This window comes from Balaenoptera ricei, chromosome 4, assembly GCF_028023285.1.
Source record: "Balaenoptera ricei isolate mBalRic1 chromosome 4, mBalRic1.hap2, whole genome shotgun sequence".
Classification (NCBI taxonomy): domain Eukaryota; kingdom Metazoa; phylum Chordata; class Mammalia; order Artiodactyla; family Balaenopteridae; genus Balaenoptera; species Balaenoptera ricei.
This window is the reverse complement of record NC_082642.1, coordinates 105722683-105740962: the sequence shown is the minus strand read 5'-3', so window position 1 is coordinate 105740962 and position 18280 is coordinate 105722683. Positions and strand designations below refer to the sequence as shown.

Here is an 18280-nt window from a genome sequence, read left to right as displayed (position 1 = left end):
TTGTGTTTCAAATAAGAACAAAATTTCTCAGAATGCTTTAACTTTGCTAATAACACTCCCTCTAGGGCATCACATAGAAATCTGTGTAATGGAGCAAATTGTTTTCTTCCAGAAAATTTGGATGCTTAAGCATTTTACACGTAGGAAAGTAGACTATATCTGCTATTAGCTATTTCTCTCTTATTTCTGAATTTTTGTTATCCACTCTTTTATTTCAGTGTTTGATTTTCTAATAATTCTGGTTCTATATGGCTATAATAAACATAATAAAAAGATCTGAGAATCTTATGCCAAATCCATGCAGTGTTCTATTGCTTTTAATTTTTGTCTTTTCTGTCTGAATAATTACGTTTTCTGGAGGATCTTATAGTGTAAACTCGATGAAAATATGAATCATCAATATAGTCTGATTAGATGCAATTGTAACACTATAATTAATTCTGAATAATTTCACACTTTAAAACAGCATAATTAGAAGCACAGGGGCCCCTTCCCTCTTGTCTTTCATAAAGTTGTTTGCTTACTTTGTACTAGCTTCAGTCTTACCAAAGAATGATTTACCAGAATAAAGAAAAAAATCACCCAGAGAGATAAATTCTGTTTCTATAAAACAAAGGTATTTTCAAGAGCCTTTAAAATAAGGAAGCATCTTTTATTCCAACTATAAAAGTACTACAAGTTACTGTAAATAAGTTTAAACAATAGATAAATACATAAAATGTAATGTCAAAGTCCCAGGTAATCCCCTGCTAATACCTACTCTTACTACTTTGGAATTCCTTGGACTTAAAAAATATGTGTGTGTGTCTGTATAATATATCTGTGTGTATATACAGATATAAATAAATACACTATGGTGATAAAGATTAATTATAAAGCTAATAGATAACCATAAAAAAGAGGTTGGAAACTGGGCCTCTTTTTATACTCTGTGACCCATTTTTCTGAGTGTGGAAGCTCTGAATGGTAGCTGCCATTTTGATATGTTTTCTAGTTTTTTTGGCAACAAAATGTCAATTTTGTTGGCCTTAAAATCCTCATTTCTTGACCGGTGCCCATCAAAACCACATACCTTTCCCCCAAATTTCCTACAACATTTCTAATTGCTTCAGTCTTCTCAGGACGTTTCTGTTTAGTCTAGCTATCTTCTAAACTTCATTACGATGACCCCTCTCATGAAAAAGCACTACAGAAGCCTCATGTTTATTTATTATTTGAACATGACTCATGAAGGCATCATTCAAATCTCTGAATGCACTCACTAATATATTCCATAACGAACATATATCCATAGGTGTTTTTATATTCTGATAACGTCTTCATGTGCTCAGCCATCTATATTTAATGAAAAGCTATCACTTTTTCCCCTGGCAAATTTCAAACATCTGTGGAGCTATCTAATGCACAGACATGAACTTTCTCTGTGACCTTGGACAATCTTGTTCTATCTCCTGAGTGTATAAATCTATGGCATGGGGAACATTGTAATGCAGATCACTTTTCAAGAACATTATAATAATTAGAAATTGTGAAGAGGTTCGGATTTATCAGCCTAAGTTTGACTATTTTAGAGATGCCAATAATGCACATTATGTGCAATCATGTACATTAACCCTTCTAAGCCATTAGGTAATTACTCAACATGTACCATGGACTGCCTTATTGACCCAGAGTGGGGGGTTATACCCTTCCTTGGTCCCTGCCTGTCTCCTCTGCTCTTGTCTTCCCCAGATCTCTGCAGACTTGTGTGTGTGAGGTTGCCGACTTGAGACAGGCAAACCTTAGCCATCCTCAGGCATTGTCCCACTAGTGGGCTTTGTTTGTCTCTCTCCCTGTTGGGCTGTCCTGAGAGTTACAGTTCTTGAGCTAAACAACAGAATTCCTACATTTTTACCTGAGTCATTACTGCTGAGTCTGACCTTCTCTGCATCCAAAACCAGCTACTGAACACCCTTATTGTTTCTAGAATTGTGCTTTATGGATCAGCCAAGATGAGGGCATCCTCATACCTTCCTTTCCCATCCTCTGCACTGTTCTCATTCTAACAAGGAGATGCCTGCACCTCAGTTTCCAGTCTTGAGACTCTTTCTCTCTCCCATGTCCTCTGCATGCCCCAGTTGATAAAAATGGGAATCTACTTTGCCCCTGCGCTAAGGTCCTGCTTGGGTAATCTATGCAGTTCCCTTTTGAGCCTGGGGCTTCTACCCTTCTTGCCAGTCATCCTGTTTTAGGGCCAAAGGGTAACCCCTCATGGCTACCGCACAGCTGGTCCCTCTCCTCTTGAACTGATGTGTCAAGTGTCCAAACCTCCCTGGAAGCCTGGGAGTCAGCTCTTCGACAGTCTCCATTCTTGAGTTCTGTCTAACTCTTGGACGGATCCTTTTGATCCTCTGTTGTGTTCTGGTCTCTAAATGAACCTGAGATTTCTGTTCCCTTGAGCTCTTGGTCTGTGGGCATCCAGGCCTGCTTCATACAACCTGCCACACTGCTAATGGATGGAAGCTGAACAGAAAGTTCTCTGAACAAACAGGTTTAGAAAAAGCTCTGGTAAGAAAGTTTTTCAGGTTCCCTTTTTTGTAGGATTTATCTAAGCCTTTAGTATACCAATATGCAACCATAGAGGTGAAAATAATATACAACTTTTCCAAATATATTTGCTGAAGGAGTATTTTTTTCCAAGAGTTTCTTGAAGACCTAGAACAAAACGTGTTCTAGGAAACATATTTTGAAATTGCTTTTGTAGAAGATTAGACTAGGGAATCCCATGGTCTCTTTCAGTTTTATAAATTCTGATTCAATGATTCACAAGAACTATTTTGGGGGAAAGTGATCAAAGTGGAAAAATCTGTTAGTGTTTAGTTAACTCTGTCCAAGGAATAGAGAAGCACTGTATTTTATTTACTAGGGAGTTGCTTTCTATGATGGAGCAGGGAGAAAGCAGAAAACTAACATTCTTTTATTTATTCAATCATTGTGAGAATATTTATTGAGACTCACAATGTGCCAGGCATTATTCTAGACACTGGAGTGTTAATGATGGATAAGATCAGTGCTCTCCCTGCCCTCAGGACTCTTAGAGAAATCAGCTAGAGCAAGCCACCTAGTATTTTTGCTCTGAGTCTGTGCATCAAAAGTCTCATTTTTAAGTTTCCTTTAGAGTTTGAGTTCTTAAAGTTTTGAGTACATCTCTTTTTGTAATAAACTGGATTCAGACTTGTCATTCTTCTATAATTAAAGAAAATTGGTGAAGTTACATAAGCAAATATTCATAAGCACATAGTATGTAACAGATATACATACACAGAAATACATACAAACTGTATACATAGATATGACCAAGACAATTTTTTATCTGACTGAGGCTAGAAATAAAATGCTACTATTGACATATATATATATATATATATATATATATATATATATATATATGAGTTTCTCAGAGAATTGTCCAGAACACCTATATTAAAATAAGCAAGAGTAATTGTGAAAATGCAGATTTCCACTCCAGATATTCTAATTCAGTAGGGCTCAGGAATATGCATGTTAAACTAATGCCAAATAACATACTTATGCACACTAACATTTAAGAACTCCTGATATTGAGACTCGGGGGTGGGAGAGAGCTGGAGCTTGTCACCGTGTGACCCTAGATTAGACAGAGGGACTCAAATTGGCTGGGGCAAGGATTGGCGGGGAAAAAGGCAGGCACCCAATCTGCTCGTGGAATAATGTACAGAAGGTACCTGATAGACAGTAAGTGTTCAAAAAATGTTAATTCTCTTTCCTCTGACATGCCTCAAAGAAAACACAATCAACAGCTGAGCATGCCTGGGGGCTTCTTACTGTTTCCTCCTCAGTTAAGTATATTTTATTTTGTTTTCATGTGACCTCATTTGGGAGGAGATCCCCAGATTCTCTCCAGAGACACGGGAAATCCCTCCTAGTCTAATTTATACCTTGACTTTATTATATTTTTTAAAATTAGATTTAGGTACTGATAAAAATTCAAATAGCAGAGTACAGAGGCTTGTGGGGTTTTTCTTCTCACGTTTCACAAAAAATTTAACAGCTTACTGGTTTCAGATCAAAACTCTAGAAGCCTCCATCACCACGTTTCCTGTTTGTAACTGAACAAAGTACACACAAAAGATTTTAAGAAACAGAAGAGAGAAAAAACTGAGGAACAGATAAGACAAGGTTTAGTGCCACACTGCTTCTAACATAACAGAGCAACATTACTTAGAAAAAAAAGTTTGTGGGAGCATTTTTAATCCATACATTTGCCTATGGCTACATAAGGATTTTTCTGAGAAAAGAAGCATGCCAGGTAAGTGGCATTTTAAATTCTTTTGTTCAATTCCTATGCCTAAGAATTTACGTAAAATTTCCAAGCCTCTAGCAAAAAGACACTTCAGGTTTGGAAAGTACATTAGTTTACAGAATTATCTTTAAAGTGTGAGATAACTTTTACCACAATTAGAACTATTTTGAAATATATTAATGAGCATAAATTGACTACTTTCTCTTAAAAAGTTGGACAGTGTTTTATAATATAAAGCTAGTTGTAGCTATTCAGTAAGGGTTCCTTGATAATCACGCCATTTAAAGTACTTGTTATTTTTAAAGGAATTTTCGTTGACCATGCATATTCCTCTTTAGTTTAGTTTAGTTCTAAAGCAGGTTAGGAGTAACAACATTCTGGGATTGACATGTACACACTGCTATATTTTAAATGGATAACCAACAAGGACCTACTGTATAGCACAGGGAACTCTGCTCAATATTATGTAACAATCTAATCAGGAAAAGATTTTGAAAAAGAATAGAGACATATATACCTGAATCACCTTGTTGTACACCTGAAACTAACACAACATTGTTAATCAACTATACTCCAATATAAAATATAAAGTTAAAAAAAAGAAAGCTGGTTAAGAGTAACAACATTCTAATTCCTTGGATTTTAGACGCTATATTATCTTCCCAGAAATCAATCATCAACTTTCAGAGAGATGACAATTTGCAAAGACCAGTGAAAATCCCATCACCTGTGGAATGGACTATCAGAGTTGAATCCACATTGATTAGCCGAATGTCTGCTCCACATTGACTATCATCTATCATTCCTCCTTTATTCTTTTATGTACTTTTAACTTCCTTAATAAGCAACTTTTTGTAATAAGAGAAGACATGCTTATTATATAAAGTGGGAGAACTGTGAAATATATATGAAAAAAAATTTACATAGTTTTCATCACCTTAGGAAAATAAGATATTATGTTGTATTTCCTTCCAACTTTTGCTTCTATATATCTTCATGGTTTGCTTTTCATAACTGAAATAATAATGTAAATAAAATCATATGTTCAGCTTTTTTCACTAACATTATAACCATCTCCATCTTTATGATAACTTCTGCTTAGTTGTTTTACATGAATGCACAAAGTGACATCTTTTGTGTTTTAGTTTACTTAGTTGTTTATTGGTAGACATTAATGTTGTATACAGTCTTTTTATATTTTAAATGACAGAAAGATGAACAACTCTATAGCTTTTTCTATATTAAGGGTTATTTTCTTAGGAAAGATTTCTAGACATGGAATTAATGAATAAGAAGTTATGAACATTTTAAGTCTCATTATTGCCAAATTGCTTTTCCAAGGCTGGTGCCAATTCACTCTCATCCTAGAGTGTTTCTCCTTAACAAGCTGGTCTCATTTTAAAAAATCTTCACTAATTTGATAAGCACAACATGCTAACCAATTGTTTAATATGTTTTACTTTGATTATAATCAGGATGAAAATTTTTGCATGGGTTTTTAAAATGTTTATAATTCTGTCATTTGTGAATTGTCTAATTACATTTTTGCTTATAATTGTGCTAATAGTATTTTTAATATCAATATGTATAAGCCATTTATAAAGATAATAGATATTTTAATTTCTGTGAATTTGTTTCCCAGTGTTTTGTTCGATGGATTTTAAAACTGATTGATTGGATTAATCACACAAGGAACATAAACTGATGTATGGTTTTCACAATTCTCTTTATCTTTTCCAGGTACATATATTAGCAAAGAACAAAAACAATTGTTCCAGTTTAGCTAGTGCCCTGCAAGAAATGGACTTAGCAATACTATGAACAATTGCTATGAGCTGACAGTCATGGGGAACTTGGCAAGGGTGGGAAGGCCGAAGGCAGTGAATATGATGTTCAACTATTTCTCATTAATTAATTTTAAATTTGGAAGGGATGATAAGATTTCCTTCACAGTATTTCATAGTTTATGTTTAGATCCCTTCAGGTGTTATACAGGAGCTCCTCCATTGTCAGTTAAGACCTACGGTTCCACAGAAGAGAGAAAATGTACACAGTATTTGCCATTAAAGCCTCATAGATCTTAAAAGCCAAGAAACAAAACCAAAAACTAAAAATCCTTAATGTGAAAGGAGAGACTCAGATTATAGTATTTTTTACGTTAGATAGGTGAAGTAAAAAAGAAAATAAGTGTGAACACAATGGAAAAGTGAGATTATTCCTAGTTGAGTAAAACAATGTATGAAAAGAAAAACCCAAGTCTTTCCTTTTCTCCTACCTATATGCCTTGTAGTCACTGCATCAATAAATGTGCCAGCATCATACTTTCTACTGTGTTTCTGCATTCACATAAAATCAATATTAGCTAAATCAAAGGCAAAAACAACTCCTTTGGGCTACCATTAATTTAGTTTAAACAATGATTCACAATTTAGTTACACGTCGCTGTTTTTCAAAAAAAGGATTTTCATTGTCTTTTCTCACTTTTCTCTTCCCGTGAGCCTCAATCACCTTTTGAGAACAATGAAAGCCTGTCTTTTGGAGACTAGATAGGACTGATTTATGAATCATCTTTTAAACTCAGATGTTCTTTAAATGAAAAATAGGTCAAAGAGAGTGTTTCATCATTTAATTTAGGTAACATTTGACAGGCGATTTCAAGAAAACTTGACCCAGGAATGATTGCCACTTAAAGGTCACAGCTGTAAGAAATAAATATCCACAAATTGCTAGTTAATAATACGTAAATAAATACTGAACTCTTTTCCAGGCATTGTTTTTTTTTTTCATTTAATTTATTCAGCATTCCTGAATTAAAAAGAAGAGAGAAAAAATTATCAGGTCTTCTTAAAACATTAAAGAAACATAGTAGTTACAGTATTTTGTTGGATGAAAGTTGGCACACACCCATGCCATTTTCAGAGGCTCTTACCAAGGTGCTTCTCCAATAGGAAACAATAAGTACATATACAAAATGGAGCAGCTACATACAGATAAAGAGAGGCTTGTCTACAGCAGGGATTTTGGCAGCACTTCAATCCCAATAGCATTTCCCAAGTTTACCAATTCCAAGTTTAATTATGAAAGAGACAGAGTCTAGTACTGGAGGAATCATAACATACTGTCTTAAAATCTACCCTCCATCTCACTCCTGTATGTCCACTTTCCTCCGTTAAATTCAGCAAGTATTGATTAAGAGGAATCGTGATGTACTAGAAAGAGGGGACCTTCCTGTCACACAGATGGGGATCCGACCTCCAGTTTTAGAGCTGGCGTAGTGTGAGGGTCAGTGTTTTGCAGAAAGTCACACAGCTAGTAAGTGACTACGCTCCTCTTTCCCTAACGTTTCCCAAACATCTGTTGTTTGAAAACAGACGTTCCAAGCTTCATATTGCCATTGTCCCTCTCCCCATCATGGCCCCTCCCTGACATATATCATTCACTTCTCAAATAACCTTCTATTCATAATAGACACTCATTTAAATTTGGCAGTTTTCAAATTTTGCATTAAAAACAGTATCTTATTTACTTGAAAGCCTGGGACTAGATTTGAGAATCTCTTCAGTGATTAGTCCACGACTCTAATGCCTTTTACTGATGGGATGATGGGGATGGATAGTGGTGGCAGAGGCTGTGTAGACAGTGACAACATGCCACATCAAAGAGTCATGAAGAATGTGCCTAGTTTGACACCAAACGATCACCACAGTAGGAAACATTCATTTTATGAGTAGAATCCATGGGGATTGTAATACCAGAACTTTCATGTTGAACTTTCTAGGGTGCCTAAAATACATATACACCTTCATGGACTGCAAAGAAGAGATGGTCACTGCTCTGAGAGAGTTTACAAGCCAAGAAAGAGAAACCATCAAGGGAAGCCATATCCTATATACTATAAACTCACACACTTGTCTCAGTTACAGATCCTCTGAAGGAGAAACAATTAAGGCATTATATGTATTGCTTTTCTATTGTTAATTGTTTAAGTAAAGGCTCCTGTATGAATCAAACCTGCCAGCAGAAAGACATTACATTTGCTTAGCTGGGTTTCCTTCCAGAGTACATGTAATTGTGAATTTCAAAGACAGCGCCTGCCAAGAACTTTTGGCTTTAAATGAGTCAGAGGTCTTATAATTAAACCTACTACTATTAGCCCCTGGTAGTTGAAAGCTGTTTAGAAATTTAAATCGTGGTTTTCCTAGCTGTCATTGCCTCACTAACAACTTCCCGATGCTTTTGGCTTTTTAACAGTATAAATAGTTAAATTAAAATTGTGTAGGAGTTCTTTTTAAAATGATAAAAGCTGTGTAAATGAAAGTAATTGCAATTAATGAATAATGATACTAAAGATTGCATTTGTCGGGCAAGAAGTTTTAGGTACTTTGCACACGCAGTATTATAAGAGGGACTGTCTGTATTGAATAGATACCTACATGGGGCTAGAGTACTTTCCATACTATATATGGAAAGTAACTGGGTAAGGGGAGGTACAAAGTATGTGTGTGAGTGTGTGTATGTGAACATTTACACAAATCTACCATTCAAGTTGAAAGTCTCCATCATTTAGCTATTCAATATCGTCTTATCTCTGTGTGTTTTGTTTCGTTTATCAAAATGGGGGCATTTATTGTTGTCAATGAACAAATTATGAAAGATTCCAAGAATGTGATGAAATACAAAGCTTCTAAATGAAAATCTTCCTATTTGTAACTCAGATCACATTACAAAAGAAAAATATCTTGGAAAGCAGAAGGGTTAGAAAGGAATCATAGACTCCTAAAAAGAGAGGAAAACTGGAGACCATGCTAAACCAAACCCCACACGTTAGACTTTAGCCTGTGTTTTAAAAGGCCTCCAACTGATTATGTAAAACAAATTTACTGTTACAGCAAAGACAAAACCCAGCCCTAAAGGAATGTGCAGTGTGGTCCATGTTCTTACCTTGGAGTTGCTGTCATATTTCATGAAAATTATTAGGACTTTCCTAAAGTCTTTCGTGTAAGTGTAGTCTTGTGGTATTGGTTTGGTTATTTCTTTGTAGCTGAGAGAAAAATTATCTTCTTGTAGCAATTAATGGATTAATACAACTTTTCAATGCACCCTTTAATTAAAAAGGAGAAAGGAAAATTTCTAATTTAAATATAATTTTTGCGAATGATAGGATAATTTCTAGCTAGAATTAGTGTAATTTTTAAAATGAAATTAGGGCTTTCTGCTTACTGCCTTGAAGTACAACTTTTTATTTTTTTAATATTTATTTATTTATTTGGCTGTGTCAGGTCTTAGTTGTGGCATGCGGGATCTTCACTGTGGCAATGAGAGATCTTTCATTGTAGCACGCGGGCTTCTCTCTAGTTGTGGTGCGCAGGCTCAGTAGTTGTGGCGCACAGGCTTAGTTGTCCCACAGCATGTGGGATCTTAGTTCCTTGACCAGGGATTGATCCAGCGTTCCCTGCATTGGAAGGTGGATTCTTAACCACTGGACCACCAGGGAAGTCCTGAAGTACACCTTTTTATACTGTGCTATATTTTATTTACCCAAACCACAGTATATACTAAATACTAGATGCTGTGAGAAATGGAAAAAAACTAAGTACAAAGGAGATTGATTTTATTAGTTCTCCCAAGGGTAATAAATTCTAGAGATTTGTTATAATTTTCTATGTATTTATTTGCTCTCTTACCCTTCCCCCAGAAAGAGTGGTATTAGAAGTACACAGAACAGTATAAAGGACAACCAAATAAATCAACACAAAGAGAAAATAAGGAGCAAGGTGTACGATTAGTTCACAAATATGAGTAGCATATAATTCCTAGAGATTTAGTTAAGATAGAGTGTGTGTCAGATGATACACAAGGCCAGACAGACATGGATTATAAGAGTAAAAATGTACCTGTTCTTGAGGAGATCCTCAGCTTCATATACCTGATACCAAGTGATGTATTAAACAATATCTTCTAGTCCATAACATCTCTATAATTAATAAATTCAACAGCAAGTTTCGTACGGTTGGTTCTTTTTCTTGAAAGGAGTTTTATTTTGCTGTGATAACAAAGACAGAAAACATAGAAATGGAAGAGAACAAAAAGAGCAACAGAGAGTTAATTTTTATTTTCTGACTACAACCTGAAGTTTAGTTCTCTGTTGCTATTTTAGGCAGGTCATCAGCTGAGATGGAAGCAAGTTTGATATTCTCTTAAGAAATCTTGGGAACATAACTGGCACATGTCCCAGTACAGAAATCATCGAAGCCACCATTCAGAGGTTGATCCAGGGAAAACCTACAGGGAGGGTCATAAATCTCCTTCCAAAATCAGTTTTGCACCGTTTAAGCATGTGTATAAATGAATGATCAAATTCCTAAAATATGTCATGGGGATTTGATGCAATAATTCTAGACTGGACTATTTCTAAAGCAAGGTTACAAGTCACCCAATTTGGCTAAAGGTAAATTATCAAAACATCCATCAAATTCTTAATTTTAAGCAGTGCCGCTTTTTGGTCAATGTGTTGTGTTCTTAGATAAGTTATACTATACTACTTTATATTATGGTATATAATTTCTAGGCTGAAAATAAAAAGAAATAATAAAGAACACCTGCCAAAAACAATAATTTGAATTTTAAGTGCAGTTGTTAATCTTCAGTCATTCTCTCTCTGACAATGGCTAGACAAAGCAACAATTTCATGAGGTTACTCTTGGTTTATGCAGGTAGAACCATGTTGTCAGCATATAGGAAAACATCCATTTTTCTGTTCTCATAGTAGGAGAGTGTGCATTTAATATGTAAAAACAAACATATTAGGTCTTTAAGGTAAAGGTTGAAGAAAAGAGAATGGAAGCACATCCCCATTTCATGCTTCTCAAAGTTATAATGTGGTCTGTGAAGAGATTGTTTCTACTCACCCTGACTCTTACGTTTTATGCAAGCATCCCAGTTTTATGCAAGCATATATGTCCTAGAGTTGCAACAGAGTTCACAGCTTAGCTCAGCTAGTGGTATTTTCTAAATTTCTTTCTCTGGAGATTTTAATGACACTAATCAAACGTCTCAAAGACTGGTTTTTCTAAACAAGAAAATAAAAATTTACCTTTATAGTTGTTACCACCCCTATAAATCTAATCAGATAGCTAGCTGTTAGCTCCAACTTCCTTATATCGTTTCCTAGGAAACAAATAATAATCATTAGATTTTTTTTGGCAATATAGATTCTGGGCAGAGAGAATTAGGCTGTGGTTGATGAGTAGTTTCACCAAAGCTACAGCGAGTACTCTTCTCACAGGGATCGGTTTTCCAGCCGCTGGGAGATAGATAGGTCCTTTCTCAATAGTACTAGAGACAAATGTAGCAGAATCTTCACTTGGTCTTTTCCTGGGTTGTGGATGTGTCTAGATGTCACACTTGATCAGAACCTTTCTGTTGGCCCTGGTTATTACATTTATCCTTCTTCATCCACTCTTCATTTACTTAGTTGGCACATGTTTAGCGAGCACCTACTTTCTGCTGAATAGGTTGCAGAAATAATAGTGGGAGTCTTACTAGTAGTAAGATAAAAATAATAACAATAGCTACCATTTATTGAGCATCTATTAGTGAGAAATGCTGTTCTACAAATTTCATTATATGTCTTAATGAATACCCATAACAATAGGTACAATGAGGAAATTAAAGAATGAAGATAAAGATCAATAAATCATTCTTTCTGCCCTTTGGGTAGCTCACAGTCTACTGAGTGAGTGCTTCAGAAAGAAGGTACTTTTGAAGGATGACTAGAAGTTTGTCAGATGGACAAGGGGGAAAGTATTTCAGGAAAAGGGGCAAATATACAGACATAAAGGCATGAAATGGTAAGTATGGTATCTACTGAAAATTGCAAGTGCTTCAGAATGATTGGAACATGATATATTATTGGGTGGATATAGTAGGTAAGCCCTAAAAGACAGGCAGGAAACTTAAAGTAACATTTTGTGGAAATTACTCATGGTAAGGAAAGAAAAGTGTTACATCCTCTATGTTTAGGGCAGAGATAGCAGCAGGTACCTTCTCCTGAAGGACCTATGTCACAGGCTCCAAAGAAAAAACAAAGGGACAACTTTCTCCAGAAACCATGGAAGAGAAGAGTGTATGGGGATCGTGTGTGTAAAGACAGTAGCTGGGTTAAGAGTGGTGTTTGATGGAGCAAGGATTGATGGAAAGAGCCATAAACATAAAGTCAGGGCCAATTGAACTAATAGGAACAGAGGCCAAATTGACCTGAGCAGGGTCTGCTTAGTATTGTGTTTTAAAATATTGGCCTTCAAGACACCAAAATTCTTTGAGATGTACATGTCCTTTGATCCAGCAATTCACCTTCAGGAATTTTTACCTTAAAAAAAATTAAGGTTGGGTGTATAGTTTTAGCTAAAGCTAGTCATCACAAGATGTCTTATATAACTAAAAATTAGAAGCAACTTAAATGTCTAACAATAAGGGATTGATTAAATAAATTATGGAAAATCCATACAGTGGAATAGACGGCAGCTAAAAGAAATGGGAGAATATTTTGCTTATAGGAAAAGACGCATGCTATAAAATTATCAGGGGAAATGTAAATAACAGTATAGTCAGTATAACTAAATCCTATGCCTCCGACCATAACAACTTCTACACAGAAAATAATAATAAGTTTGGAAGTGTATTAACCAAGGTGTTCACGGTGATTGTCTCTTGATAGTAGGGTTAGAGTTGATTCTTATCTTTTTGTTTTGCTTATCTGAGTTTACTAATTGTTTTTAACTTTGAACATGCATGATGTGTATAATAAGTCTGGCCTCTTTGTAGCAATTAAAGTTCATTTATTTCAGTGTCACCAAACACTGACTGTAGAGGGTGAGTGATGAGAGTCTACATTTGGCTGAGTGAATAACCTAAAATGATAGTTGTAACATACCACAATAGAAAATATAGTGTGTGCACTCAAATTGCTTTAAAATGTGAATGAACTTAGAACCGTATCTAGACTGTGGGTCCTTAAGGGACATACACAAGGAAAAGAAAAGAAGAAAACTCTTTAATAATAGAATCATTTATTTAATCATTACTTTAATAACAGAAATCAGAAATTAATAACCCTATATTGTGACAGCAAAGAGGGAAACTGAGACCCATCTGGCAAGTGAGACAGCTTGCTGGCCTGATTGTTCACCATGATAGTTAAATCAACCACCTGAAAGGGGTTATTATCAACAGGAGGTGGGGAACAATCGAGCTCTGAAAGTTTGCCTTAAAAATTTGCTTTAACCCAGCAATTTTACTCCCAGGAACCTTTCTCCAGATAAGTCCACATACATGGAAAATGTCTATCCAATGGAGTTTCTTGCGTTATTGTTTGTAAGAAAAATATTTTAAAAATCAGAATGTCCGTCTTAGAGAATTGGGTATATAAATTATATTACAGTAACACTATGAAATTCTATGCAACCACTAAAAATAACATACTAACATGGTAAAAATCCCCCAAACACAGTGGTAAGTTTTTAAAAAAAAGGCTAATAAGTGTAATATTAGTGTCCCATTTATGTTTTAATAGAGGACCTTAAATGTTATTCTATATTTGGTGGCTGGAATTTTTTAAATTTATACTCAGCAGGCACTTGTTTTTTAAATAAACAATTAGACATAAAAATCAAATCTAAAAATATATGCAGTATCATATAACTAGAATTTTTAATATATTTAAAATAGTTTATTATATTATAGAATTCTATAAGTATTTATGGGATTATGTTCATGATGAATAAATTAGGCGCCTCCAAATGTTAGTGTTTTTAACCAAATTAATTGGTAGCTCTATTGCAGAAGATAAAAGACTGCTCAAGTCTTCTCAGTTTTCTTATACTTCATGAAATATAAAAATTCCCTTAAAGAAAATAAAACCACTCATTTCACTACCATTATCAGTTAACTTTTCCCATTTATTAATTCTTGAAAAATTTTTATAAATCCTGTAGTATATGTCTGGCACAGCAGAGTAGAAGGCAGAAATGGTCCTATTCTCTGTGGAGCATATAGAATTTTGAACATCTAACTACATGGTACAAAATTAAGGAGGTAGCAGACATTAGTAGACAGAGTTTCTGGTGTTAAAAGAGACACAAACTAGTTCAAACAAAAGCAATGTATAGATGAATAAGTGATATGCAAATTATATGCATATATGTATATGTACATCTATATCATAAATAAATATATATTTTATATATTTAATCACCACTATGCCTAACTATGCTCATTTAAAAATAAATGATGCCAATAAATAAATAAAGCAACTCAAATACATAGAGGGCAGTTCAACGACCACTGCAATGTCAATAATTCAAAGAAAATTAACAACTCAAATGTCAAATCTGAGATTCAGAAAATAAGTAAAATAGAGCAACACAAAGAACATCTGGATTTAGGGAGTCTTTATTTGATGGTTTAAAGACAGGCTAGGGAAGTAAAACTAATTTCCCTCCTATTAAGATTTTGCCTCTTCTGCTTATTGTGTTTAACGTATTTGGATTTCTTTGAAAGGGCTTAAAATGTTCTAGGCAGTCACAGAGAGAGAGTTGGGACTATGAAGGAACATAATCTCTATTGTAGCTATTTTCACATTGCATTTCTAATTATGTGCTCACACATTCACATCCCCAACTAAACAGAGTTCCTTGAGGGCAAAGATTCTGTTTTCTTTACCTTTGATTCCCTAATATAGGACATAGTTCCTGGCACAGAAGACATACTGACTGAATACATAAATATATAGTATTATTATACAATCACAAGTTATTTTTCTGGGGTCAGTATTCACATGGGTACATGACTCCTAAGATAATTAGCCGAATTTTATATATGTATGTAACTATATCTCATATTTTATAATATATTTACAAATATATTTGTAATTAGGCTAAATATCTTAGTAGTCACTCATATATGTGTAAAGATTGCCATAGATAATCAAGGGCAACTGACAGGCAATATCCCACAAAACCCCCTTTACATCTCAGGAATGAAAAAAGAGGCCTTCGCAGAGGGGAAGAGCAGAATCAACCTTCCATTATCTGCTCATGGAGATCTAAATAGTATGAGAAAACTCCTTATGGCCAGTCTTGACAAAACTGGGTTACTATTATTCCAGTATTATTGTTTTATCCCAACACACAGTGTCCTACAGTACTGGGATTAATAGAAGGTGATGATAAGTGATTCTCCATAATAATGAAAGCATGTATTCAATATGACTACAGACAAAGGATTAAAGAAAGGGGAAAAGTATAGCCTATTATGACTCTGCATAATTTGGAAGTTCTTAATTTTGAACCAAAGTTTTTATAACCTGTCACTATTTGTCAAATCTTAGTAGCTAGACTAAAAATGTCTTCCATTTCATCTTTACAAGAATGTGGGACACTTGCTTCCTTTTACCTAGGTGGGAATTTGAATACCCATTTTGAAATCTGTAAAAAGCCTTTGGCTGTCAATGCTAACTAATTTCTTGACAGAGATTTGTCCTTTGTTGTGAATAAACACAGTGGTTTTAATTGTGGGAATACCTAGTTCAAAACAAATGAGTAAGCAGCTACTATATTAAGCGTGTGTTTGCTTCTGTTCACAGAAAACTCTGAATGCCAGTTTTATGTCTGGGCAATTCTAGCCTTCTTGGGTTTAGCTCTGACTATATCGCTTATCTTCAACATTTCCCACTATGTGGAAAAGCAGCGACAAGGTAAGACACTTTCAGAAATAGCCATATGAAACCTGCTTGAGTGGAGACTGAGTCACTGGAAAACCTACAGAATAAGACGATTTTATGAAATGTTATTCAATAAGATATTTTTATCTGTAGAAAATCTATTTGGTACATTTTTTTCATGCTGAGGGTTCTCTTAATTTAAACATGTAATCATGTTAGAAATGTAAACAGACTCCCAATTTTAGCTTTATCTCTACTAGAGGGTATAGAGTAGGAAGGGATTATCCTGGGAAAATGTATTTTTCCATCTTCCTCCTCCAGTTGAACAACTCATGAAATTGTAGCCTATTCTGGAGCATCTGTAAAGGTTCCCTCTGGTGTGTGATGAGACGAGTGAAGACTAGGTCTTTAAGGTTCCACTCAAGTCTATTCAAACTTCTCAGCATCAGTCAGGGCCTCTAGAGTGCAGCAGGCTTGGTTGGGATCAGAAGGGAACTGGAAAAGCAATAGACTGAACCATGGGCTTTTTATCAAACGCTCTCAAGGTCTAGGATCTGCCACCGACAGCTTTTCTTTCCATTAAGCTGGGCAGAAGTTTTAACCACGTGGCTTTCACCCTCTTGTGCCATGATTGAATTAGTGTGGTGCCCATCAAGTGGCACAATATTTGCACACTGTAGGCACTCAACATAGGTATGCATGCTGAATACAATGATGGATGAATGGAGGAATGAAAGTTCAGCTATTTCTTGGAGTGCTCTTAATATTCTAGAACCAAAAAACTCTTGGGGGCAGGACATTTAAGTGGTAAACAAATAGAAAAGAAAAGGTAAATACATTTTCTTTAAACAGATGAAAATAAATAAAGCAAAGTTAACAAAACTAAGTTAGGTACATGTGTCTAAGAAAAAGTACATGAAGCTAAATTAGAACAATGGTCAGATTCCAGAGAGAGTCCTTGATCCGCTTAAGAGTGTCTTAAGTGTTGATAACGCTAATGTAAGGTATGAAGAAGGCATTATTGTCATACAGATTTGAAAAAAAAAAGATGAGAGACACTAGCAAATGAAGTGACATGGCTGAGGTCTCACATCTATTCAATACCACAATCAAGGATAAATGCTCAGTTTTTCTAATTATCTGTTTAAAACCGTTTCCACCAGCACATGCTACTTTTGCACTGTTTACCAAATGTCCTCAGCCAGAAACCCAACACTCTTTTAGGCTCTCTATTATATCATTTCTATGCCGAAGATGAAATTCCAGGTAAGCAACACATTTTCATTAGCAATGATTTCAGTAGTTATTTTTTATTTTCAAATGTGTTTCAGACTAACAAACTTTATATGTCAGTGCAAGATGACCCATCAGACATCTTCTAAAAAGTTTCCTTCCTTTGTAGGAAGAAGAGAGCTAAGGGTAGCACTTTTCTTTGTATAATAGCTTAAGATGACTACCTTTCAATTTTTTTATTAAAACATTTTATGAATGCAGATAATATTGTCACCTGAATTAGTAAAAAGTGAATTGAGAGCTGTAAGAGATGAAATAATTTAAGGTGGGAACCAGGACAAGAATAATTATCTGAGCGAGTACTTCACTCTTCCTTGATTCTGGCTGAAATCCTCTGGAGATTTGTATGGGACCAGGGAACAAGTGGTTTTATGTTCAACATAAACCTAACTGTTTAACCTAAATTTTATTTAGCAAATTTGACCTATTTACTTTCAACCTAAATAGTCCTTTTCTTCAGCCCTATGATTGCATTGAATTGTGGTGAATATGTATGTTTAGAATCACTTTTTATCAATGTGATCAAGATCAGGGCTGGTCTAATTTTACTGACCTATTACTTCTGCCCAGAACTATTTGGCTGTACCAGTCTATTACAACACAAGGCGAATAGGTTTTCCAATTCTCATTTTTGGTTGTTTGTGTATTGTAATTTATTTACCCATATTCATACCGTTTTGCTACCATACAAACTTTTGGGGGGAGTTATTTGCTTGTGATGATTAGTTGACCACTGTTAAAAGACAGTTGCCTAACTAAAAAAAAGCAGGCTTTTCTTTCTTTTTTTTTTACAAAGACAGATTTTTTTTTTCCTTCTTTCTAATTGTACAAACCTAGGCATGCTATACCTGACTCTATTGCCTAAAATCAACAGAGTGGGAAAGAACGCTTCAAAAAAACAGGAAATTGTGAATTACATTTATTGATGTACTTTTAAAAATCAATTT

General features: G+C 34.9%; 1 protein-coding gene across 1 annotated transcript in view; it reads left to right on the top strand.

Moving 5' to 3' along the window:
• Positions 1 to 4294: 4294 nt before the first annotated feature.
• Positions 4295 to 18280, top strand: part of LOC132365451 (T-cell receptor-associated transmembrane adapter 1) — a 33933-nt gene continuing 19947 nt past the window's right edge. The window contains exons 1-2 of the mRNA XM_059922179.1: positions 4295 to 4327; positions 15963 to 16073. Coding sequence (XP_059778162.1) covers positions 4321 to 4327; positions 15963 to 16073 — 118 coding nt within the window. The 5' untranslated portion in view covers positions 4295 to 4320. The remainder of the gene's footprint in view (positions 4328 to 15962; positions 16074 to 18280) is intronic.